At 42.1% G+C, this 24,761-nt stretch overlaps 1 protein-coding gene across 1 annotated transcript in view; it reads left to right on the forward strand.

Annotated features, from left to right (window-relative positions):
• The window catches only part of PTPRT (protein tyrosine phosphatase receptor type T), a 530,461-nt gene that overhangs the window by 417,402 nt on the left and 88,298 nt on the right, over positions 1-24,761 (forward strand). Inside the window, exon 17 of the mRNA XM_044440227.1 lies at positions 9,028-9,057. Within this exon, the coding sequence (XP_044296162.1) occupies positions 9,028-9,057 (30 nt within the window). The remainder of the gene's footprint in view (positions 1-9,027; positions 9,058-24,761) is intronic.

Raw genomic sequence — 24,761 nt, forward strand, 5'->3', positions numbered from 1 at the left:
CCCAGCTTCTAGTGCTCAACTTACTGCCCGTCCACAGTCCCCTGATCTCAAAGCAAAGGATGGAGTTATCACTCGCATCCAGAGCTCCCCTAATCTGTACTTCATCTATCATCTCCTCCCTATTGGTCAAGACCAGGTCAAGGATGTTTCCCCCCCTCGTCGCCTCTCGGACCCTCTATGTGAAAAACGCTCCCTCAATAGCTTCTAGGAAGCGACGTGACCTGGCTGTCACCGCCGAGTGAGTCTCCCAAGTAATATCTGGGAGACTGAAATCTCCCATAATTACTGTGTCTCTCCCCCAAGATATCCTTAGAATCTGGCTTGTCAGGACATCATCCAGGGTCTCAAGTTGACCTGGAGGGCAATAACATACCCCCACTGTCAGGTCTCTTTCCCTGTCAAAACTTTTAAGTTTCACCCATACTGCCTCTACCAAATCCCCATCTGTGCTGCATTCTGTCTCACTGCATCCTATCCCTTCCCTGACGTATAAAGCCATGCCCCCGCTCTCTTTCCCTTCCTGTCCTTTCTAAAAAGGTGATACCCTTCTATGTTCACATTCCAGACTTGCCTTTCATCCCAGCAATGATCTGTGATTCCCACCAGATCATACCCTCCTATTCCCAGGAGAGCTTCAAGCTCTTCCTGCTTATTACCCATGCTCCTAGCATGGGTGTACATGGACCTCAACTCCTTCCCACCACTTCCTTTCCTTGGAGTTCCCAGCCTCCTCCTTCCTCCCATCCTCCCCAATACCTGGCCCCTCTCTGAAGGAGTCCTGTCAGTCCCTGCAGTATCTCTAAAACCCTGCTCCCAGAGCCCTGATCCTCCCCACACACTTGTCCAGTGCAGACACGTTCTTGGGGAGCCTGAACACCCCCCCCCCCCGGCTCAGTTTAAAGTCTTCCGGACGAAGCTCGCTAGAGTATCTCCAAAGGACCTTTTCCCCATCCTCATGAGGTGTAACCTGTCCCTTGCCAGAAGTCCATTGGCAAGAAAATGAGTGTCGTGGTCGAGGAACCTGAAGCGTTCCTTCAGGCACCACACCCTAAGCCAGTCGTTCACCTCGGAGGCCCTCCTGTCCCTTCCTGGCCCAAATCCCTGGACAGGTACGATGGATGAGAAGGCCACTTGGGCCTTCAGCTCCCTGAGTTTCTTCCCCAAGGCCTCAAAGTCCCTGGTGGTCCCAACCACACCCTGCCTGGCCACATCGTTTGTGCCCACATGGATCACCAGGAGCGGCTGGTGACCCCTGCAGCAAACAAGATGCTCCACTCTGTCCATCACATGCCGGATGCGTGCGCCCGGCAGGCAGCAAACCTCCCTTTTCTCCAGGTTGGGGCGGCACACCACCGGCTCAGTGCCCCTCAGCAGGGAGTCCCCAACAACAATCACCCGCCGCTGTACCTTCCCGGTGCTGGCGGGCGGCCATGCCCTGGCCCTCGCCTCTCCTGCAGCGGCCCCCTTGCTGCCTGACCTCTCAGGCTGGGGGTCCTGCTGGTCCCCCGAGGCCTCATCAGCCCCAGCCTCCCCAAGTGGAGAGAACCTGTTTCCCAGCTCCAGATTGGTGCTAGGAGAAGGAGGAGGCCATACTGGCCTCCTCCTCCTGTGGGTGACATACCTCCATGTCTCTGCAGCTGCTCCTCCCGTGGCCTGTCCCTCAACCCTCTGTCCAGAGGGGAGCTGCTCCGGGGGGGCATGGAGAGCTCTCTCGGCCCTCAGGCACCTAACCTCCTCTTCTAGCAGGGTCACCATCTTGCACCAAGGGCAAGTGTATCCCTGCCTCTCCTGGGGGACAAGGGTGAACATGTCGCAGCTGTCGCAGCGGACAGCAACACCCGTGACTCCCGCCAAGGCCATCTCCTGGTCTGCCATCGGTATCCCTTCCGAGACCTTACCTTGGTCCCCTGCCTTGTTAGTCCTGCAGTTCCTCTCACTCGCCCAGTTCTCCCAGATGAAACCCCCACAAGGATAAAATAAATTTAAACTGGAAGAAAAACAAAGCACAGCACAAACAAACAAAACAAAACAAATAAACAATCAAACCTCTGTGTCTCAGGGAAGGGAGTCCCCAGGCAGCCCGGGCCGCAGACAAGGGCCGCAGACAAGGGACAACGCCTTATCAGTCCCTCAGGCCGGTGGCCCCACCTGTCTGCTTCCTCCTGGCCCCTCTGGCCCCGCCCCTTCCTCTCTGCTGCTCCTGGCCCTCTGCTCCGCTGCCCAGCCCCTACCTTGCCTTCGCCAGTCCCCTGGCCATTCAGCGCTCTCTCCCAGCCTCTGCCTCTGCTGCTCTGCCAAGAGGCCAGAGCCAAAAGGGCTTGCAGTGGCTGAGTGCGGCCTTATCAGTCCCTCAGGCCGGTGGCCCTGCCCCCTGCTTCCTCCTGGCCCCTCTGGCCCCGCCCCTTCCTCTCCTCTGCTCCTGGCCCTCTGCTCCCCTGCCCATCTCCTCCCTTGCCTTCGCCAGTCCCCTGGGCACTCAGCACTCTCCCAGCCTCTGCCTCTGCTGCTCTGCCAAGAGGCCAGAGCCAAAAGGACCTTACTCCAATGCACATGGGAATGTAATGAAAAGGGATCTAAAACATAGCATTGGATGCTGTTGACTGGCGGCATAAGATGAGGATGCATGGGTGATGTTCTGTCAAATGCTGTACAAGCTAGCAGAAGAATTCCTGCAGCCCAGTGCAGTGTCGTAGTTTATTGAAGGTACGTGAAAGTATAAGAGCCAAGGAGAGAGCTTGTTTCTAGAGATCTTTACAGAGGATTTTTCTTGCATTGGAACCAAATTCAGGAGCAAGATTTGAATCTGGACAATGATTAAACATGCAGCAGCAGAAGGCTCTATAGTGAGCCCTATAGAGAGAAACAGCAGCTTATCCAATGAGAAATGGGGGCTTAAGCCACAGCACAAGGAGGAGAAAATAGGGTCACAGTAAGGTAAATCTCACTTTTAGGAATCTCTGCTATCAGCAATACCTTTAGGTGTTATTGGTGTTATCTCTTGTACTGGTGTTATCTCTTTGTTTAGTGTTTTTATTAATGTACTGCTTTTCTATTTGCTTGTGGCATATTTATGCATTATTTTTAACTTTTCTGCTGTCTAGAAAGGGTTCCATCCTTCAATACCATCTTAAAGTCATTTTAAATAAATAAAAAGAAAAGGAAGGTGCAGCAGGACTAGGACCCAGGCCTTCCATCCTAACAACACAGCCATGGGAGAACTGTTCAGGGAGTAAAGGCACGATTGCCCTTTCTCTTCCTTTAAAAAGAGATGCCCTTCTCTCTTCCCTTCCCTCTTCCTGTATGAGTTATGTCCAAGGATCCTATCCATATAGGCTAGGACTGAAGAATGGGCCATATGGGCAACCCCGTGAAACAGTTGGGGAGGGCAGAGACAGACTTACATTGCAAGGGATCTCCAGTGGGAATAGCAGTGCACAGTCCTTTGAGAATGGCTACACATTTGACTGCTGAACGTAATGGCCAGTCAGACTGATATGCTGACCCTCAGGTAACTGACCTGTTACCTTACAGTCCTGCCAGCCCTTTTCATTGAATGTTGTATTGCATACATGCATCAATGTCTCTGCCAGTGCCTGTCAGTTACTGTCACTGGCTGCTGCTGCTGCTGCTATTATTATTATGTTGTTGTTGTTCATTTACATCTTGACTTTTTTCTTGTGAGGAGCCCAGAGCAGCTCCACATCATTTCATCCTCACATCAACAACCCTGTGAAGAAGGTTAGACTGAGAGTGAGTGACTGGTCTGAAGTCACCCAGTGAGCTTCATGGTCAAGCAGGGGCTAGAACCTGGATCTCCAAGATCCCTAGTCCAGCACTGTAACTACCACAACACACTGGCTCTTGAAATGGCACTGCAGGGATTCAGACCCTGGATTTCATGTTTACTAGACAGGCATTTTAACCAAGTAAGCCATGGTACCACTTATCCATTGCCTTCCCTTCAAAGAGCCTGGCTTCATTATGACATGAGCAATAACTGAGACCGTGTAGGGAGACATTGCACTGAAGTGTTCCCACCACTTCCACCGACTGCTCTGGTGCCTGAGTGGCGGCGGTATAGTGGAGATGCAGCCCCTTGATCCCGTTGGGAAGAGACCTATGGGGGAAATTGCTTGCATAGCAAAGATTGTTGTAAAAAGGAGTTTCACAGTTGACTGCATGATGCCATGCAATCTGTGTAAAGGACAGTGCTCCAATATGTTGAGTAACTGAGGCTTGGGTAACCAGTACACTATTACCTCTAATGATAAGGAGGTAAGAAACTCCCATGCTTCTCTTCCTATGTGGGTTCAGGGGAGACATGGAGAAGGTGCAGGTGTCCTTCTTTGGACACTCACCCTTGCTTATACCCTCATGGAGTGCATTGTGCTCGCAGCTTCAGTTGCTGCAGTGAAGTCATGGAGAGTGTTAGAGGCTGAAGCCATGAGGAAGCGTGCCTGCAAAGGTTATGAAAAGAAAAATATAACCTTCTACTTTCATTTCTTTTTTTTAATCTCCCAGCCTTAAGGTGTTTAGATATGAATTCTGTATGCACATTAAATAGTATAATAATGTAATTAATAATAATTACACAACTGTTGTAATGTAGTGAACTGACAAGCCTTCCTTTGAATAATTTTTGTAACTTTTCCTTTATCAAATTTAGTCATTGAATTTATGACACATGTTGTTACTCATGCTATGGTGTTTGCTATTTTCTTTTTTATGCTTTAAGGAAGCATAATTTAAAATGGCTGGAAAGGAAGTAAAAACCTACATCATTTCATTTGGAAACCCCCAGTAGCATTGAATCAAAATTAGAGCCTGGACTTTTTATATGTCTCATTGGCAGCTTATTATTGCAAGGAGATAAATAGGTACCACCTGGGTGGGAAGGTAACTGCACTCCATGATGCTATGCAGGCCACATGACCGTGGGATCATTTTTGGACAGAGCTGGCTCACAACCTTGACAGAGATGAGCACCACCCCTTATTAGCCGTTGGCTAAGTGCAGTAAAATCCACAGGGACTCCTTTACCTTTACCTTATTGGCAGCTTCTTAAAATGTCATCATTTTTAACACATTGCATATTTACGTTCAAAATTTTATTGTGAGGCTCAAATTAAATATAAGTCTCTAAAGGGGAAATGGAAAACATTAAAATTATGTGGAATTAAATTATGTAGAATTAATGCATTTCCGCACATGACACTATAGCATCTGGATTGAAGCAGTAATTATGCTTTCAATAATTACTGCTTCGTGTCCAAGCCTGTCATAATTAGGCAGGTATGGCAATATTTTATTTCTCAGCACCTAGAGGGTAGTGTTTTCTACTGAAGATAGAAACTCACAGTCCAGAAGACAAAATAATGTGGTTTCCCTTCCATCCCTACAACTCATGGTATTATTTGGGAGGTATAAGAGGAGCTGTTCTCTCCTGGATTCTGCAACTGTCCTGCCATTGCAAAACGGAGGAGGGGGGAGGGGTCGCACAACCCACAAAACTAGCAATTCTGCATAAAATTAGTTATACTGCAAAAACAAAACAAAAAAACAAACAATACCTCATTTCTTCCAAATTTTGGAACTCTAGATTATGTGGTCTTGGTTCCAAAGTGGAACTAGTGGATTGCACAATCCTGTAATGGTCTGTAGTTTATTTCCGAATTGTATGCATTTCTCAGTTTTACCACTGTGCACATACAGATTGCTGTCTTTCAGTTCCTTCCTTTCAGTTCCTTCCTTTCATTCATATGTATTTTCCTGATTTATACATTCTGGTATTCATGTGTGCATTAATAAAGCACTGAACAATCCTTAATATGTTAATATTTATGCTTGTATATTGATACTTTTCTTTTTGTGTGGCATTTTAACAATGAAGATGTGTCTTGGGTATGTTGATGAAACTGCAAAAGAAAAAGTGTCTTGATGCAATTGTATATACAGTTCTATCAAGATTCTTATTGTGTGGCATTTTACCAATAGGAACATCAGTAAAACACCACACCAAAAGCAGTTTTGTGATAATAATACATACAATGATCATAACAAAAATGCTTTTTTTCTAGGCATGAATAAACTGGCAGTTTCCTTTTATTTCATTCCCTCATTTTTTCAACTTCAGTTTGTTCAATATTGTTCACACATAAGCTGGAGACTTAAAAAATAATAGTCTGTATTAAAAATTGTAAGTCTTTTATGTCTTCCATTTCTTTGAATATGCACATTTGGTGTGCAATTTTTTTTTACTATATGCTTCTTTTCCCAAGAGGTTTTGCTTTATGTAATGCTTTTTGTATGGTTCTTTCAGTATTATGCAAAATCGTATGTGCACTTTTGCTTAATACTTGCATTTTTGTACACATGCTTGTTTGGAGCGCTGCATCACAAAATTCTGAGAAATGTGAATACTGAAAGAGAACTGCATTACAATTTGCATATTGATTCAACTTCCATATGTTCTATCAAAATGCAAAGCAGACAAAAATTTCCTTTATCCTTATTCTTTTCCAGTATTACGTTCATGTGCATATGTGCAATGGTAATGGAGGTTAGGTTAAGAGAGAGGGGGGAAAAGATGCAAAGGAACTGAGTGTTTAGCAAACAACAAATGCTTCAATTCCTTCTAGGATTAATTTTTGAAAATGTCCTAGTTCAACTGGACTTCAGGAGGAGTGTAACACAGGGCAGAGTGAAACCATGGAACAATAAAAAGCATTGGGGAAATCTCATCTCCTGTCTATAGTAAGCTTTTTGCTAATTGCCAGGAAAATTTTAATAGTCATCAAACCAAACTGTGCTGTGATCATGTTCAAGAATTCCTTATCTTCTTCATTCTCACGAATAAGAAAAATTCAAATAGTCTTGTCAAGAAATGGTGTGTTTTACCGTACTGTACTTGTTTGTGTTTGTTGCCTATGACAGTATGTGATGTCACATTTTCCAGGAGAGGACAACTTGTACTATGATGCCTTGTTTCACAAGTCTATGATGGCAGCCCTGCTCTTAGATGCCGGTTTTAAAAGGACTTCCCAAATTGTGTACTGCTTCATTAGAAGTTGAGAGTTTTATGAGTGAGCTGCCAGGATAGTATTTATTCTAAGACAGGAGAGCCAAATGCCCCACCATGTGCATGCATAGCTGGCAGGTCTATGCATATATAACTGTATTAAACAGTCAGCAATCATATTAATTACCTGTTTGGCAGGGAAGAAGTAAGGAACAGTTCACATCCTCCAGACAGGTTGTTGGCATGAACACTGGCAAGATCGCTGATTAACTAACTGGATATATACATCCAGCCTCAACAGCATGAGGAGCCCCATGTGCAGGACCTGTTTGAATATGCCCCATAGAGGTTCAGGACAGTTCTGTAAGAATAATTGATGCTATCTCAATATTCGAACTAGGCAACGCATCAGTGGAATACCATGTGGAGTTGTACAGGATGTATATGCATGTGTGGTGATAATGCATGAAAATCTACATACAGGGTTAATATGCCTTCCCTTCAAGCAGGTGACTTCTGTGCAGGTTGTATGACTATTAAAGTGTGTATGTGTGCGTGCGTGCATGTGTGTGAGCAACTACCACTGGTATTGGTATGATTAGGATCCTTGCTAACACTTTACTCTTTCCCAGATAGTATTCGAAATCAAAATATTAATAGGGATATCATTTATGTACAGAACACATAATTATGAGTTATGATGTGTACAGATTTTATTTATTACATTTTCATATTCAGAAGCAATTCCATTACTGGAAAATGTAAGAAGTGGAATGAGCCTATTAACCTGGATTTAGTAGGACTGAATCAATCACATTATTTGCTTCACCATATTATTTGCATGCTGCTTGCCCACTAGTGACTTTTGGGGTGAAACGCAGACCAAGTGTTTATCCTGTTTGCTGTGGCAACAGTTGCTGTTTCCAATGTTTCAGGCACCATTTCTGTTCTTGTTTTACCCATGAGATTCCAGATCAGGATCTGTTTTGCTTTCAAATGTCATCATTTAGTCAAATGTCATTGACTACATTGGAATGAGATTTGACTGTATAATGACATCTGAAGACAGAGTAAGGGCAATACTTCCTGGACACAGTTTGGAATTTTCTGGATTAAAAAAAAAAAAAATGGGGAAAATTGTCCCACAGCAGCAGGAAGAATAGCAACAACGGCATCTAGGGATGACCCAATATGTCATTCTCAGCCTTACTGACAATGACTGAGGTTTTTTTTCCCACCTTTTCTTTCAAGTCAAGCTCATTCTGCCCATATATTCACACCAGCTTTTCTGCTAAAAAATAAAAGGCTTCCATATGGAAAATTGTATACATTTCTAATCATGTATATATTCATGTGTACATTTTTGAACATACACATTTTAAATGCATACATTTTGTATGCATATACTTGTGTACTTGGACAAATATTAGAAATTTACATATTTGTCTTTGTGCATTTTTAATGTGAATATGTTTTTGAATGCATTTTTGTTGTTTTGAAAAATGTATTGCAAACTCAGAACTGTATGGCTTTCTGGCTACGATTTGCATTCAGGTCCAAGAGAATTACCAGAATCAATTAAAAAGAACAAAAAACAAAGCAAAGCAAAGCAAAAACAGGAAAAAAGATGAGCCTATTTCTCACACATCACTACCTTCAGATTTCTTTATGGCACCAAGCTTTTCTTATTCATGCTTTTTATCAATATACTGAAATTGTTCTGCAGCCATGGGAAGGTATCATTGGAGAGGATTCCAAACACAGTGAAGTGACTTGCCCAGGACCATGAAGTTCAGTAGGAGAAGTTACAGTTGTAGAACCCAGGAATTCCTGTTGTAGTCGGTTAACTACCAAGCCGTATAACACTGCTTGGAAAAAGTAAACACAAATTGGCTAGTAGAGGAAGCACTGTGATACTGTGTACATTTCAAGCTTAAAATAATGGCTAATCATGCTTTTTTCCTTCTTCTCCACTTTTGGACATTTTCCACATCTGACTGCATATTTAGAAGAAATGCATATTCCTACTCCTATTACTTGTAAGTACCTAGCTGGATATGACTTTTCTTGAGCATGCGCATTAGAGTTTCAGGGTTTTTGTTTTTCTTTCTTACACGTATTTTTTTCTTTTACCAATTACTTTTTTTCCTTGCCATGTTCTTTTCTTTTCTGTTTTCTTTTCTTTAGAATAGTCAGTATTTTTAAAGAACACCATCAACCCACCAAAAAATCCCTACAGCTGGCTTAGAAAACAAAAAGTGGAACCCAAATGGTAGCTTTCTTTTGTCATTAAAATCATGCCCTGTGTGTGCACTGATTCCTTGCAGTGTTTAACTATCTTCTCTGTATATCTAAGTTATAAAGAGTTTGACAACAGTGTAACTGCCAAGTTTTTATAACAGTTCTTAACTTCAGGAAACAGTATATCTGAAAGGAGGCAGTGAGCGTTTGGGGCTCTCGGAGCCTTCACTTCAAGTTATTGCCGTTCTTACTCCTTTCTGGCCAGTTTTTGTGTGCACCATTGCAAAAATATTCTAAAACTGCAGAAACTTGAGAAGAAATCATTGAGGCTTTGGTATGGATCAGTGGTACAAAAATGTATCTGAGGGTGACTGGGAATGGTTGAGTAGCAGTACACTGAAAGCCAGGTTTTAGCAGCACTATATTTGGAAAGGAAAAGGGCTGAAAGAGCAGCCATCCAGTTGTAGCATGTAGATAGTCAGGTAGGTGAAGCTCATGGGAAATTTCTTATATCATCTACACAAGCAGTTCCCCGCACACTGGGAACTTCTCAAGTGGCTCTCAGATTATTCCATTGTCCAAATGTTACCAATATCAATCGGATGCAGACACTAAGAAATGTTAACAGTGTTGCTCAAGTCACACAGGTAGCTAATTTTGACTTGTAAGAAAAGTGTGATGAGTGAATGTGTGTTAAAGAGGTAGCCATTCTTGCAGGCTTGCTGAAATCTCTTCTCATTGAGAGGTATCCATTCCTGCAGGCTTCTCATTGGGGAGTATAATTAACATGTTGCTGTGAAAGGGAAACTTATAGAGAATTCCTTTCTGTAATTGCTTCTTACTCAAGCACTTTGTGTTATTCCAGACACAAAAGATTCTTTACCTGCTAGCTAAAGCACATGCTTGTCATCATGTCTGTCATGCTGCCCTGGGAGTGTATAAGCTTCCACCTGCATTGTTCAACATTGTGGAATTGCATATTTGTGACACCCATCCACTTGGGGATGCATGAGTCACTGACGTATTTTAGAAGCATGCAGGACAAGTACAATCAAACATCAGACAAAAAGTTTGATTGTAACTTTATTACTTTATAATTATTATATTTTTTCAGAGGGTCATAGGAATGGCCACAGATGAAGTAGCACTCACAGTTTCCTAGGTATTGTGCAAGACAGCTCAAATGTAGGGATGCCAATGAGCTTCTCTAAGCTCAAGCTTGGCTATGAGATTCAGTTTCATAAAGTGCATTGAAAGAAGACAGGTTTTTAAAGCCCTGAAATTCTTTTCTGGATTTACGCCTAAGTTGGAGAAAAATCCCCAGCTCATCCTTGCTAGCCTCCTTTTGCTTCTAGTAGGCAGCTGCAGCACAGAGAGAAGTGGCATGCACATGGGAAGAAGGGTTGGCTTTTTCCTGCCTTTGTGTTTGTGACACTCTGTCAAGAGGTAAAACCCAGCGGACTGGATGAAATGCAGTTCTCCCAAGGGTTACATTCAGTGCTTGGCTACTGCTATTGCTATGCCAGTTCAGTTGCCAGACTGGATAGCGTGCAGAAACATCTTACGTGTTACTGCATCTAGGCTTGAGATTTGTGTGTGTGTCATGAGTGGAGAAATCCTGTCGCAACCCCCAGCCAGTGCTGTAATTTTGATCACTACATATCTTTTAAATGAACTTTGATTTACAAGATTTTAAAAAAATGTATATAAATCAGATGCAAGTACTCTATTTTAATTGGCTTGGGCGATGCATCTTTCATATTCCACAAAAGCAGTAGCTTCTGATTACTCTTTTGGCCAATTCACACTTTCCAATATTTATCTAGAAATAGCCAAATGTAGCTTTGTTAAGAATTAATCATAAAAGTTTTTATTTAACTTGACTTATGAATTGTATGTTGTTCATATTTCTTAGAGCTATAGTCCTATCTTAAAATATTTTTTTGCATTTAATGGATAATGTTATATATAGTAGGGTTTTTTTTCTTTAAAAAGTATTCATCAAAACCAAATGATTTCTCCAGGTAGTGAAATGCAGGGCATAGACGCTTTCTTTCATCTCCTGTTTACTGATTAGATTCATTCTGCTGCCTTAAAGTTGATTATCGTTGCAGGACGGCGTTTTCTGCATGAGGCATTTATTGTGTACTGATGGTTGTTTACCAGTGCATTAGACAGTTTCTCTTCTGCTTTTAAATAGCACATTTGGAGACATTCTTTTAGGACAGGAACATGTAGTATTATTTGTAAAAGTGGGGGGGAAGTCACTTGTGCATTTGTGTTGTTCTGCAGTGCACTGTGCCATCTAGCAGAACAGATGAAAATGTGATGCTCTTTGTCTAGTATTTAAATATTTAAAAGCAGATGCAACACATTAATGGACCCATGTAGAAAAGCTTATAATGAACAATGGATTAATATTATTCTGCATTTTTGAAATCAGATATTTTATCTCCCTTCCCCTGTTTTCTTTGGGAATTAACATCTGCTAGCTCATTTCCTACTATCCACTCATAATACAGCTGAGCCATTGGTGAACAAAAAGATTCCCATGTTCTCCAGTCTGTTGTTGCATTACATTTATATCGAGCCTTTCTTCCTCTTACAAGGAACTCAAGAAAGCCTACAAGGTTCTTTCCATTTTGGCCTCACAAAAACCACCCTGCCCATTAAGAGCTCATGTCTAGCCCAGAGGCACCCAACTTCATGACTGGGTGGGGACAAGAACCCAGATCTCTTGAATCCCAGCCCCACACTCTTAATCACAACACTACATTGACTGTTCTAGTCAAAACTTTGGGCAGCTTCACCCAAACCCAGTTCGGATGTCAGTGGCTCAGGCTAGGGGATCTAGGGATCTGCTGCTTCAATTGATCAGGCAAAGTCAATTTTCTAGGGCTGGATCAAGTGTATGTTAAAACTATGGCACCTAAATTAAAATGACACTTGAATTCAGTCATGACTAACACATTCCATTGATTTCAGTGACATCTGAGTGCAATTAACTGAGTCTGAATTTCAGACCCCCCTTTTTTTGTTCAGTTCTCATTTGTGTATTTATTTTTTATTGTTATGTTTCATCAAATCAGCTCCACCTTATGGCAACTCTATGAATGAAGCCCCCCTCAGAATGCCTTGTCCTCAACAGCACTGCTCAGCTAGTTCAACTTCAAGGCTGTGGTTTCTGTAATGCAGTCTATCCATCTCATATTTGGTCTTCATTTCCTTCAACTTCCCCTAGCATGACTGTCTTCTCCAGAGAGTCTTGCCTTCTCCTGATGTGTCCAATGTATGACAACTTCAGTTTTGTCATTTTTGCTTCCAGGAAAGCTTCTTACCCAATTTGATCTAAGGCCCACTTGCTTGTCTTTCTGTCAGTCCAGGGTAATCAAAGCTCCCCTCCAGGACTATGTGTCAAACAAATGCATTTTGATCCCACTTTTCAGACAATGATAGTTTTTCAAAGCAATCAAATTAATAAAAGGAAAGGTAGGTCTTGCTGTGAAACTTGCAAAGTACAAAGACAAGAAACACAAAGGAAGGGAACTGGAGGGGAAAGGAAGAGTAGGGAAATTCATGCTTCCATACCAGAACAAAGTAGTTCCTCTAAGATGATATTTGCCTAGGCTGCTCATCCCTTCCTTGTGTTCTTAGCTCTTGGTGCTGTTTTTAACATTTGACTAGCACAAAGGAACTTGAACTTAAGAGTTCCAGATATCCTTCCTTTCCAACTATGACCAGACTCCACCCTGTTTCACTAAATTTTGCACTACCTAAAATTTAGATCATACTCTGGGCTGGAAGTCTTTATCTTTTCTGTTTACTGGAGGAGTGAATGTCTGCTCTCCTTTTTGCCTGAGGAGGACTCAGAGGACATATAGCCTACAATGGCTTGCTGGTCTGTGTTTCAAGGTCTGTGTTTCAAGCTTCAGGATTTCTGGCAGTATGCACTGTCTTGCCTGAGATCTTTAGAGACTCAAGATGAGTCCCCAGCCACTATTTGCGGCTCACTCACTCTACACATTTAACAGCTAGTGTAGAGAATTGGCACTGTGCAGGGAATACATTTGATTTCCACTGCAATCTCATACATAAGGTAATAGATGGAGTTGTTCTTAAAAGAAGTAATTCATGAAGGATTATTTGGATAAATGTATACTGGTGATTTTGGGAAATGACTCCATTTACTTGCTGAATCTATTCCTGCTTTCTCTGGGATATATGAAAATAAATAAAACATCAATTCTTTTTGTATTTTTGGGATGCAATCCAGCAAGCAATGCTGTTGGACCATTCTTCATACCTTTTTTAAAGGTCTGTCATAAGGTTTCCATGTCAAACCCCATTGAAATAAATAGAAAAGAAGCTGCATAGCAGCAACACTTGTTACAGACTTATTAGGTTAAGTGGTTCCTTCTTATGGGGTAACTTCAGTGTTTTTTGGGAAACAAAAGCAAGCACTGTTACCGATGAAACAGCATCTTATGCCATGCAAGCCAAGCAGAACAGGTTCCTGGACCCAATAGCATCCAGATTTAGCACAAGCCATTTATTTTAGCACTCCAGCATCATCTTTCCTGGCCATCTTAGCCATTTAAATTGAGGGTGTACCTTTCTATGGATGCAATCCCATGCATGTTTTGACAGAAAATAGTTCTGGCTGACTGGGGCTTCTGGGATGCTTCCTGTCAAACATGTGTAGGCTTGTTCCCTAATGTTCAAATTATCTTTGGGGTTTTGTGTGGTAATGCATTATTCATTGTCATCAAGACTCCCTTCCTGAAAGGCAGCTTAGAAATAACTTTGGGTAGATATTTAGTACTGTTATTGATTTCTGTATGTATGTATTTAAATCTTTATTTGCCCTTTTCTCCAAGAACTTTACCCGACTTTTTCCCTATAAACATGTAGAACTAGTAATTTGTTTGTTGATTAATTAAATACATACATTGCCCAACTGGCAGATAAAAGCTCCCTAACAAAAACAAAAAGCACAACAATAAATAAAACAATGACTAAAGTAATAAAGATTAAAAGATTTTAAAAGATTAAAGAACCAGCAGTAAATTTAATGATATGAGCATGGATTAGAAATTAAACCCTGCGGAAAGAAGAGGGTTTTAAGGCACAATCCTTCTGCCATCACTTGGGAGGCCACTGGAGTACTGGGAACCCCACTTCTGAGATTATTGGAAGAATGCTGAACCCCCTTACTTCACAGATGGTAGAGAGCAAACCATGCTGGCTGCCCCCTGAGGTTGGAGCTGGGCCTTGGTGCAAAAAGAGCAGATGTGAAGTTACACCCCTTTCCAGCACAAAGTTTGGATGGCTGGAAACAGGTCCCAGAGAAAATGCATGGTCCCAGATGTGCTAGCCACAGAAAATTTGGATACTTGTGATCCTCTGAGCTGAGGGGTTTATGTGTGTCTGCTGCTGGAGGTGGGGTGGAACAGGCACTGGAACATCGACCTTGAAGGCACCAATGGAATATCCTGGGAAGAGCATTCATTCCACAGTCAGGATGCCACTGTAAAGAAAATTCTATTCCTAGTAGTGGTAGGCCTAAGCTAACTTTCAAGATTTTTAGGAATGGATCTGAATCCATGTTTCTCTGTGCAAAGTCTGATGCTCTAACTACTAGATCAGAGAGGTTCAAAATGTGAGTTCCCACCCACTAGAGATAATGACCTTCTTATTGTTCATATGATCACTCATCCCAGAAGCAGAACATAAGCCTCTGGTTTTGCAAGAAATGATTAAGTGCCTTTTCACTCATTACATATAATGCAATGTCTACAAGTAATCAGGGACTGGAGAGAGTTCAAGGTTTGTTTATCCCTGAATATATATTATATAAACTGTTCTGTAACCATTACACATTCTAATTGAAATCCAAACCTTGCTTGATGCCATTCTTGCTCCAGAGATTCTTTCTCCCCTGCTGCCTTGAAAAAAATTTGATAAACTGCATTCTAACATTCTTCTTTCACTCATTCTCAAGCAAGTGAAATAGTCCACGAATTCATTTTTTGTTATTTACATTCTGATATTTATTTATGCTGGCACATTTTGGTTACTTCTCTGAAGTATCCATGCCAGAATTCTTTCTTGATACACCTTTTCACTTGCATAATGAATGAAATATAATGCACACTTTTCTTCACAGACTTCTCAGGTCTGATAACCGGCTTACAAGTTTCCTACCTGTTTCACATTCATACAGCTTGTAGTCTGTAAAGGATTGACACCAATGTGATGAAAGCCACTTTCCCTGAATGGTCCAATTGCTAGTGTACAGGAATCTGGTCAGAGAAGAGATCAAGAGTTGTCTCATCATCACTGATACAGCTTGTAGGGACCTCAGAGATAGTGCTTCAATTGCCTTGTTTGTGGAAAGGAAGCATTTTCAGATAAAAGCGTCTGTTATTCAGAAGACAGCTCAACAAACTGGCAGCCTAGAAGTCAAGCTCTAGCAGTGTTTTATGTTTTAACCTTTTGGCTACCCCCCCGCAAGTGGTACTATTGTACCTTTAGACAGCTGTGAACATCAACAAAATGTCTCTGAGTTGATTTTCAGTTTGACTTCTTCTGGGATGGGGAGCAGCTGAAGGTCCAACTTGGTACTTGCTGAGAACACTGTATTAGTGGAAAGGCAGGCTATAACGTAATGAATAGATAAGTAGGTATTGTGCCTTTCTTTGAAATAATAGCCAATAATAAAACACTTCCACATTTAAAGTATGTGTCTCCCTTCATACAGTGGTGTACTGGTAAATCTTGAAGTGCTGGCACTTATCCTAATTGTCTTCATGGCCATGCCCCCAAAGAGAGTCCAAAAATTCAGGCACTTGTGTTGATCCATATCAACAGACCAATTCTAGCAGCTTTCATCTGGGAACATTTTTCTAAAGCTGCTGGGGCTTAATTGCCAGTTCAAGATCAAACCACCACAAAACTTGCATTGCAACATGGAGCAAGGTAATGTTGGGAAACTTCATGCCCCATAGCCAGCTGTTGTGAGAATTGTAGCTGAGTTCACAGGGGACAGGGCAATTTGAGGCAAGTGGCAGATGGTGTCAGCTTCCCTGCTAACTAATAATAATAATGAGGTACTTCACCCCCCCCCCCCGAGAGCCCTGGATTTACTATACCACAGCTTTTGTTCACCAATTATGAAGAAACTTGTATTGAAATTTTGGATGAATATTTTTGGTTTGGACTACACCAGCCACAGTGGGGTAAGGGTGAGGATGGACAAGGAAAGTTGCTTTAACCACTCTCCCAGATCTATTAACACCTGCTGCTGCTGCTGCTGCTGCTGCTGCTGCTGCTGCTGCTGCTGCTGCATTAATTGAATATATAATGTAAGAGGCAATTCAGCATGGTGGGGATGGTATCCTGACTGTGTTGCACTTGGGCACCTACGGAACTGCAGTTGACCTTTCTATTACATGCCCAAGTGTGACCTCCCTTAACCCAGTTTGCTGCCCAAAAACAACTGTGCAATTTGGCCTTCAATTAAGCATCACAGAAGTGCTTTGTATGGTGTCTGACTTGTTTTAGATCCACCACTACCTTCAGTAGGATATATAATTGGATCTCTCTCGTTTTGAAATGTTGATCTGACTTTGTTAGAATGGCTAGGCTAAGGAAAAATTTGTAGGAAAGAATGCAAAAAATCTTTTGCACAACTTGCCCCACCATGGTGGTTATTCCCCCTGCATCCCAAGGTTAGTCCAACCAGTTGATCCTCATCACAACTGGTAAACCAGATTGCCATTTTGGTTACTATATGAAGTAGGTGAAGGATGCTGAACTCTTACCAAACCGTTCCTTTGAAGCTTCGAAGTCCAGGCCAGTGCTTCAGGGTCTCCTGTGTCATCTACAGTGCAACTGGATAATTTGGACCTGCCTTTCTGCAGATGTGCCTTTGTTAGCCCAAGGATTCCATTGTGTTTGAGCCTTTCTAATCAAAATGGTATTGTTTGTTTCCTGAAAAGCAAGCTAAGCTTGCCAAATTCAGTCCTTTCTTATTTTGTAAAGAACTGGAAGCATCAGGGCATCTCGCACTCATTGCCAGAACTAATTTAAACGGAGTTTAATAAGCAGTACTCACCTTTATTTACAACCCTATTTAAAGCATGGATAGTGGTTTGCCCCAGCAGTCCATAGTGCTCATTAGTAAGGACTCATTCGGTTTAGATTAGCATTTCCCACTGAGAAATCTGATGAGCTCCTGGCGGCGAGCAATTCACAAAGCTATGTTCTATTAACAAATTCAGAAGACTACCATTCCTCAAGAGCATATGGGCAGAAATACTGTAGTCTTCATTGTATGAGGCATAAAAGTACACAAAATCAGAGTTCACCTGGCTGTCTATTGTGCAATATTGCTAACTGTGTGGTTTGTTCATATTGGGATAAGTATAACATCACATCCCCCTTTTCTTATAGAAATATCCGAACAGTGTTTCCTTGGCATGCACAAGGTAGACATGTCATTAGCGGAGCTGGCTAGAGCTGGGGGTCAGACTAGATGGCGTGGGAGGCCCCTTCTGACTTGCTCTGTTTCTATTCTTTTATTTCAGTGTTTTCTACTAACCTCAGACCATTGAAAATGGTGGAAAGTGGCTTCTTTTTCTAGCCTTTGAAAAAGTGATGCTTGCCCGGGAGATTACACTACACAAATGTCCCTGGCTCTAGTAGATCTTGTCAGGTATAGGCCAAGGACTGGCAGAGGCTGATATCATCAGTGTGTGTGAACAGCTGTAATTAGAACCATATTTATTCTCCCTTCAAAATGGCCACATAATAATCCCCCAAGGCTGCAGTAATGTGCACACCTTTCTGGGAGTAAGTTCTATTGAACTCATAGAGGCTTAAAAGATTTTTTGCATGAGGTTTTTAACCCAGACTTCACTGAGGCTTCTGCTTCTGTTTCCTTTGTGGGATTAAGAGTTTTTTACCCACAGCAGAGGCTTTCTTTCTCTTGCAATGTATTCCAGTGCAAAATCACAAGGTGGCACCACAGTACAGCTGTGATACAGCAGAATTGCAAAAATTCAGGAGCTTCTCATCACATGTTACAATGACATTAAGAAATAGTACCCAAGTTTCCTCACTCTAAAACAGGTTGTGGAAAATGCTGCAAAACATGGAAGGGGCTGTGGAGGATGACAACATTGTCTAAAGCTCCTGCAGTTCTAATTAGTGAGGAAGCATGAGCACACAGTAAATGCCTTGTGTGGAGAAGTTCTAAGTCAGAGTAACTATGCATAGGATTGGGCTGTATGCATAAAAGTTGATGTGGCACCACCATAAGGGTTGATCTTGAGAACAGATTCCTTGAAAGTGGTTGATTAAAAATATTTTTGTCACTAATTGGCTGGCTTGTCAGTGAAGGAGGAAATGCTCATGAACATGAGATCACTACTATGTCCATAGTTAATGACATCTCTGCGGGAGAGTGCTAAATCCATTTGCTATGGCTATAAGTGATTATAACACAAGACTTAGCCATATTGTCAGTGAATATATCATGGTGTGCATGTGGATAATCACAGATAGTTGCATTGTAACTGAAACCATAATGAAATGTACTACTTTTGATATCAGGAGCCTATTTGGCACATTATGATAATAGCTTGCATAAGGAAATAATAAAGTAGAAAGGAAATGCATCATGCTACACTAGCATTAGACATAGTTATATTGAAATGGGGAGTCATGAATGCATTTTAATAATATGCCAAATTGGGCATCTCCTTGTAGGGATTCTTCCAAATTCTTCTTCTTCTTGGATTTGAGAGTTCTCCTGTCCCATTTCTGAAGAGGAAATGTTGGATTAAGATTTCTCCATTTTATCTTGACTCTTTATCTTTATCTTGAAAAAATTTCCAAATTCTGCAGAGTACTATGCATGTGCACAACTTTCATTTCCACCAGTACAGTTTTGTTTTCACTCTCTTGCATTACTGATAAGCACCCATGCATTGATAAAACTCTATTAGAGGGATGCAATTACGTACACCATTCTGTTAGTATTGCTGTTGCGTGCAGTACTTTCAGTGTCAAAGAGCATGTGAAAGAATCAACACATTTTGCTTGCAGAGATCAACAAATAACATGAAACCAAATATTTGTTATCACTGGGATTCCACCCACCCAGCCCTAATCCAAAGGGGCAGGATCTGGTCCTTCATGTCATAGTACATTTCTGAAATTCAACACATCAGCAGAAAATCTCCTCCTCTTCAGCTTCAAACTGAGAAATGTGTGTGTGTGCATGCATGTGTGCGTGCAGTGGGGGGGGGGAGTGCCTACCCCCAGGAGAAGAAAGAGGAGAAGATAGGGTAGCTTGTTCTAGCTGCACTGCCATTCATAGCTTGGAATAGCTTTGTGTCTTGAGCCAGACCATTCCTTCCTTCCCCTGAGGCTCCAAAACATAAGGCAATCATTTACAATGCAGATCTTTAGTGATACTTCACAGCTAACAAGACATGTAACTCTAATAGCCTTCTATTAAGCTAAAAAGGTACACTTCTGCTCATGTAAAGAGAGTTGAACCCAAACTGGAAACTACTCTCCAGTTCTTCCCTTTCAGTAAAGCTGTGGACCCCACCCTCAGGGTGGCTCCCACGCTGGTGGTGGACTGGCCCATGAAATCTACCCAAGCCCTCTAATTAGGCAACTCTCTTCCTGACCCCTTATCATGAGACCAAGGACAGGATCAGACATCTGTTCTCCCTCCTCTCCTGAAACATCTCCTCTCTCTTCCAAATCAAACCTGTTCCCATGGCTGGCCAGGGAAACTGCAGGAAGCAACCTATTTCTTTTCTTATTCATTAAATGTATAATCTGCACCTTAGGCTCCCAAACATGATGGCGCTTCAAAGGCTTCTGCTCCCCCTTATCCTCCTTGCCCACCCTGTTGCCTCCTCCTGACAAGCTATGCCTCTGGAAAGTCAGCAAAGAATGAATACCTAGCCTGTTCACTACACATTGGACACTAATGTATCCTGGCATTCCCTCCTTTCTCTATCCTTTCCGTTAGACTCTGCTTAAGCTTTCCAGACATAAGCTGGATATGTGAGGTAGAAGCTTACAATGTTTCTGGGCCTACATATGGTAAATGCAGAACTAAAACAGATCCCAGCCCTTACCTGAACGTTGGTTCTGAAGAGTCAAGATCTTGGCTCTTTAGCTTCAGGATTGCAGGAAGTCCCAGGCTTATCTCATTCACCAGATGAACAAGCATGATGCCCCTGCTACCTTGGAGAAGGGTATGAGGAAGGGTATGTAACCTGAACATATCTGTGCATTAATACAGCAGTACTCAAGAGATTGTGTGTGCACACGCACATGTGCAAGCTCACACATGTGGTTGTTGGCAGTGTTTTATCAATCCATATGTGTACATGGGTTCCACAAGAGAAAGGAAAAAGACAATGGAACTACAAACAGTAGTAAGTTCTCCATTCATAGTGCTCTGCAAGATGTATATGTTCTAATTTCAGATTTTAGGAGGAATCCCTCCTAAACTAGAATTCAAGATGAGTTAAACTCAAGGAACTCAGGAATCCTGTTTCTTACCACTTGGCAACCCTGAAGATAAATTAGTGCAATGCAATTTACATGTGCAATAATATGTTTACTTACTAGCAGCCTACAATACGAGAGCAGATGAAAGACATAAAAATAGACATCGTTTCATGATAGACTACCAGGATAAAATGCAGCAGCTTAATTCTATGAATTCCTTTCCTATATTATATATCCTCTGGTTATTTCCACTGTTTATTGCAAATAACTGAAATTAAAGTCTTGTAGGAAAGTTATGATGACGTGCACTGAAACACATGACAACTTGCAGCACTTCTTCACTGGAAATACCATATAACAGTGGTAGCGAACCTATGGTTTGTGTGCCACAGTGACCAGGGAGCCCACTATGTCAGCCCGTGAGCCAAGTCACTCCAGCATCGCTGCAGCAGTGGAGCAGCAGTTAACAGCGTACATAGGGGCCATGCACATGCTCAGAAAGGAGTACTGGTACCAGGTAAAGACTCAGAAGCCACAATTCGTCTGAGCTTTCGCATGGTCAGTCAGTGCACTGCCAAGTATACACACACTTTCACTGGTATTGCTTGGGAGTTCATTATTGAGAAACTAAAACCTAAGATTTAAGGGATTAATGCAGTGTTGGCACATTGAGAATGAAAAGAGAGTTAGTGGTTGCAGTTTCGGGACTCGTTCTCTGAAGGTTCAACATCACTGGGATAGGGTTAAAAAAAGAGGTGTGGGTTTTGATAGCTAGAATGTGCTTAGAATGGGCAAAAATGGTGAGCTGTGCAGAAAAAGCTACTCAGGGAAGTAATTTTCAAAACCTCCTTCATTTCAGTGGAACTTTGACCCTATATTAGGGTTAGGGGTGTGCATCAGGGTAGGGCTAGTGTTGGAAAAACACAGTGTCCTGGCATGGTTTTCCTGGCTGGAATGTGTTTAGAATGGGCAGAAATAGTGAGCTGTGCAGAAAAACCTACTCAAGGAATGCATTATCAAAAGTGCTCTCTTTTCAGTGAACATCCACACTTTATTAGGGTTAGGGGTGTGCACAAGCGTAGGGCTGGGGTTGGAAAACGAGGTGTCTTGGACGGTTTTTATGCTTGTAGTGTGTTTAGAACGGAAAGAATTGGTGAGCTGTTCAGAAAAACCTACTCAAGGCATTTTAAAAATCGGCCTCTCTTCCCTGGAACTTTCACCCTATATTAGGGTTAGTGGTGTGCACCAGGGTAGGGTTAGTGTTGGAAAAATGTGCTGTCCTGGCATGGTTTTGATGGTTGGAATGTGTTCAGCAGGGGCAAAAAATGTTGAGCTGTATACAAAAACTACTCAAGGTATGCATTATACAAACAGCCCTATTTTCAGTGGAACTTTCCCCTATATTAGGATTAGGGGTGGGCACGATGGAAGGGTTAGTGTTGGAAAAACGTGGTGTCCTGGCATGGTTTGCATGGTTGGAATGTCTTGAGAATGCACACAATTGGTTAGCTGTGCCGAAAAAGCTACTCAGAGGAGGCATTTTCAAAATCGCTCTCTCTTCTATCGAACTTTCACCCTTTATTAGGTTAGGGGTGTGCACCAGGGCAGGGTTAGGGTTGGAAAAACGAGGCCTTCTTTCCTGGTTTTGACGGTTGGAATCTGTTTAGAATGGGCAGAATTGGTGAGCTATGCCGAAAAAGCTACTCAGAGAAGGCATTTTCAAAATTGCCCACTTCTCAATGGAACTTTCACCCTGTATTAGGGTTAGGGGTGTGCACCAGGGTAGGGTTAGGGTTAGAAAAATGTGGTGTCAAGGCATTGTTCTGATGGTTGGAATGTGTTCAAAATTGGAAGAAATGGTGAGAAATGCTGAAAAAACTACACAGGGAAGGCATTTTGAAAATCTCCTTCTTTTCAGTGGAAATGTCATCCTATATTAGGGTTACGGGTGTGCCCCAGGGTAGGGTTAGGGTTGGAAAAACGTGGTGTCTTCACACAGTTTTAATGGGTGGAATGTGTTTAGAGTGGGCACAATTGGTGAGCTCTGCAGGAAAAGCTGCTCAAGAAATGCATTTTCAAAAACACTATCTCTTCTGAGGAACTTTCACCCTATATTAGTGTTGGGCGTGTGCACCAGGGTTGGGTTAGGGTTAGAAAAACTAGTTGTCTTCACATAGTTCTGATAGTTCGAATGTGTTTAGAATTGGAAGAAATTGTGAGATGTGCAGAAAAAGCTACTCAAGGAACATATTTTCAAAATCGGCCACTTCTCAGTGGAACTTTCTCCCCATATTAGGGTTGGTGTGTGCAACATGGAAAGGTTAGGGTTAGAAAAAATACATTTCCAGGAATGTGTTTAGAATGTACAGAATTGGTTAGATGTGCCAAAAAAGCTACTCAAGGAACGCATTTTCAAAATCGCCATCCCTTTTGAGGAACTTTCACCCTGTATTAGGATTAGGAGTGCGCATCAAGGTCGGGGTAGGTTTAGACAATATAGGTGTCCTGGAATGGTATCGATGGTTGGAATGTCCTAAGAATGAGCAGAATTGGTGAGATGTTCCAAAAAAGCTACTCTAGGAACACATTTTCAAAATCGCTATCTCTTCTGAAGAACTTTAACTCTATATTAGGGTTCAGGGTGTGCACCAGGGTAGGGTTAGGGTTAGGGTTAGAAAAACTAAGTGTCCTTCCATTGTTTTGATAGTTGTAAAGTGTTTAGAATCAGAAGAAATGGTGAGCTGTACAGAAAAAGCATTTAAGGGAAGTCATTTTGAAAATCGTCCACTTCTCTGCAACATTCACCCTATATTCGGGTTAGGAGTGTTAGGTACGGTAGGGTTAGGGTAGAAAAAACATGTTGTCCTGGCGTATTTAGATGGTTTGAATGTGTTTAGAATGCACACAATTAGTTTAGCTGTGCCGAAAAAGCTACCCGGGGGAGGCATTTTCAAAATCGCTCTCTCTTCTGTGGAACTTTCACCCTTTATTACGGTTAGTGGTGTGCCCCAGGGTGGGGTTAGGGTTAGAAAAAATAGGTGTCTTGGAATGGTTTTGATGGTTGGAATATGCTCAGAATGGCCACAAATGGTGAGCTGTGCAGAAAAAACTACTCAAGGAAGTCATTTTCAAAATCGCCTTCTTTTTTTTAGTGGAATTTTGACCCTATATGAGGGTTTGGGCTTTGCACTAGGGTAGGGTTAGGGTTAGGAAAATTAAGTATATTGGCCTGGCTTTGATGCTTTGAATTTGTTTCTAATGAGGACAAATGGTAAGTTGTGCAGAAAAAGGTACTCAAGGAACACATTTTCAAAATCACTATCTCCTCTGAGTAACTTTCACCCTATATTAGGGTTGGTGGTGTGCACCAGGGTAGGGTTAGAATTAGAAAAACGTGGTGTCCCGGCACGGTTTTGGTGGTTGGAATATTCTTTGAATCGGCAGAATTGGTGGCTATTCCGAAAAAAATACTCAGAGAAGGAAATTTCAAAATCGCTCTCTCTTATGTGGAACTTTCTCCCATTGTTAGGGTTAGGGGTGTACACCAGGGTAAGGTTAGGGTTAGACAAACTAGGTGTCCAGGCATTGTATTCATGGTTGGAAAGTGTTCAGGGTGGCTACATATAGAAGCAATACAAAAAAAGTTATTCAAGAAATGCATTTTCAAAATCGCCCACTTCATAGTTGAAGTTTCACCCTCTATTAGGATTAGGGGTGCGCTCCAGGGCAGGGGTGCGGTTAGGAAAACGTGGTGTCCTGGCATGTTTTAGATTGTTGGAATGTGTTTAGATTGGGCGGAATTGGTTAGCTGTGCCAAAAAAGCTACTAAGAAACGGCATTTTCGATATCGCTCTCTCTTCTGTGGAACTTTCAACCTTTATTAGGGTTGGGGCTGTGCACCAGGGTAGGGTTAGGGTCAGAAAAAATAGGTGTCCTTGAATGGTTTTGATGATTAGAATGT

The sequence above is a fragment of the Varanus komodoensis genome, unplaced genomic scaffold, assembly GCF_004798865.1.
Source record: "Varanus komodoensis strain SLA01 unplaced genomic scaffold, ASM479886v1 scaffold37, whole genome shotgun sequence".
NCBI classification, from domain to species: domain Eukaryota; kingdom Metazoa; phylum Chordata; class Lepidosauria; order Squamata; family Varanidae; genus Varanus; species Varanus komodoensis.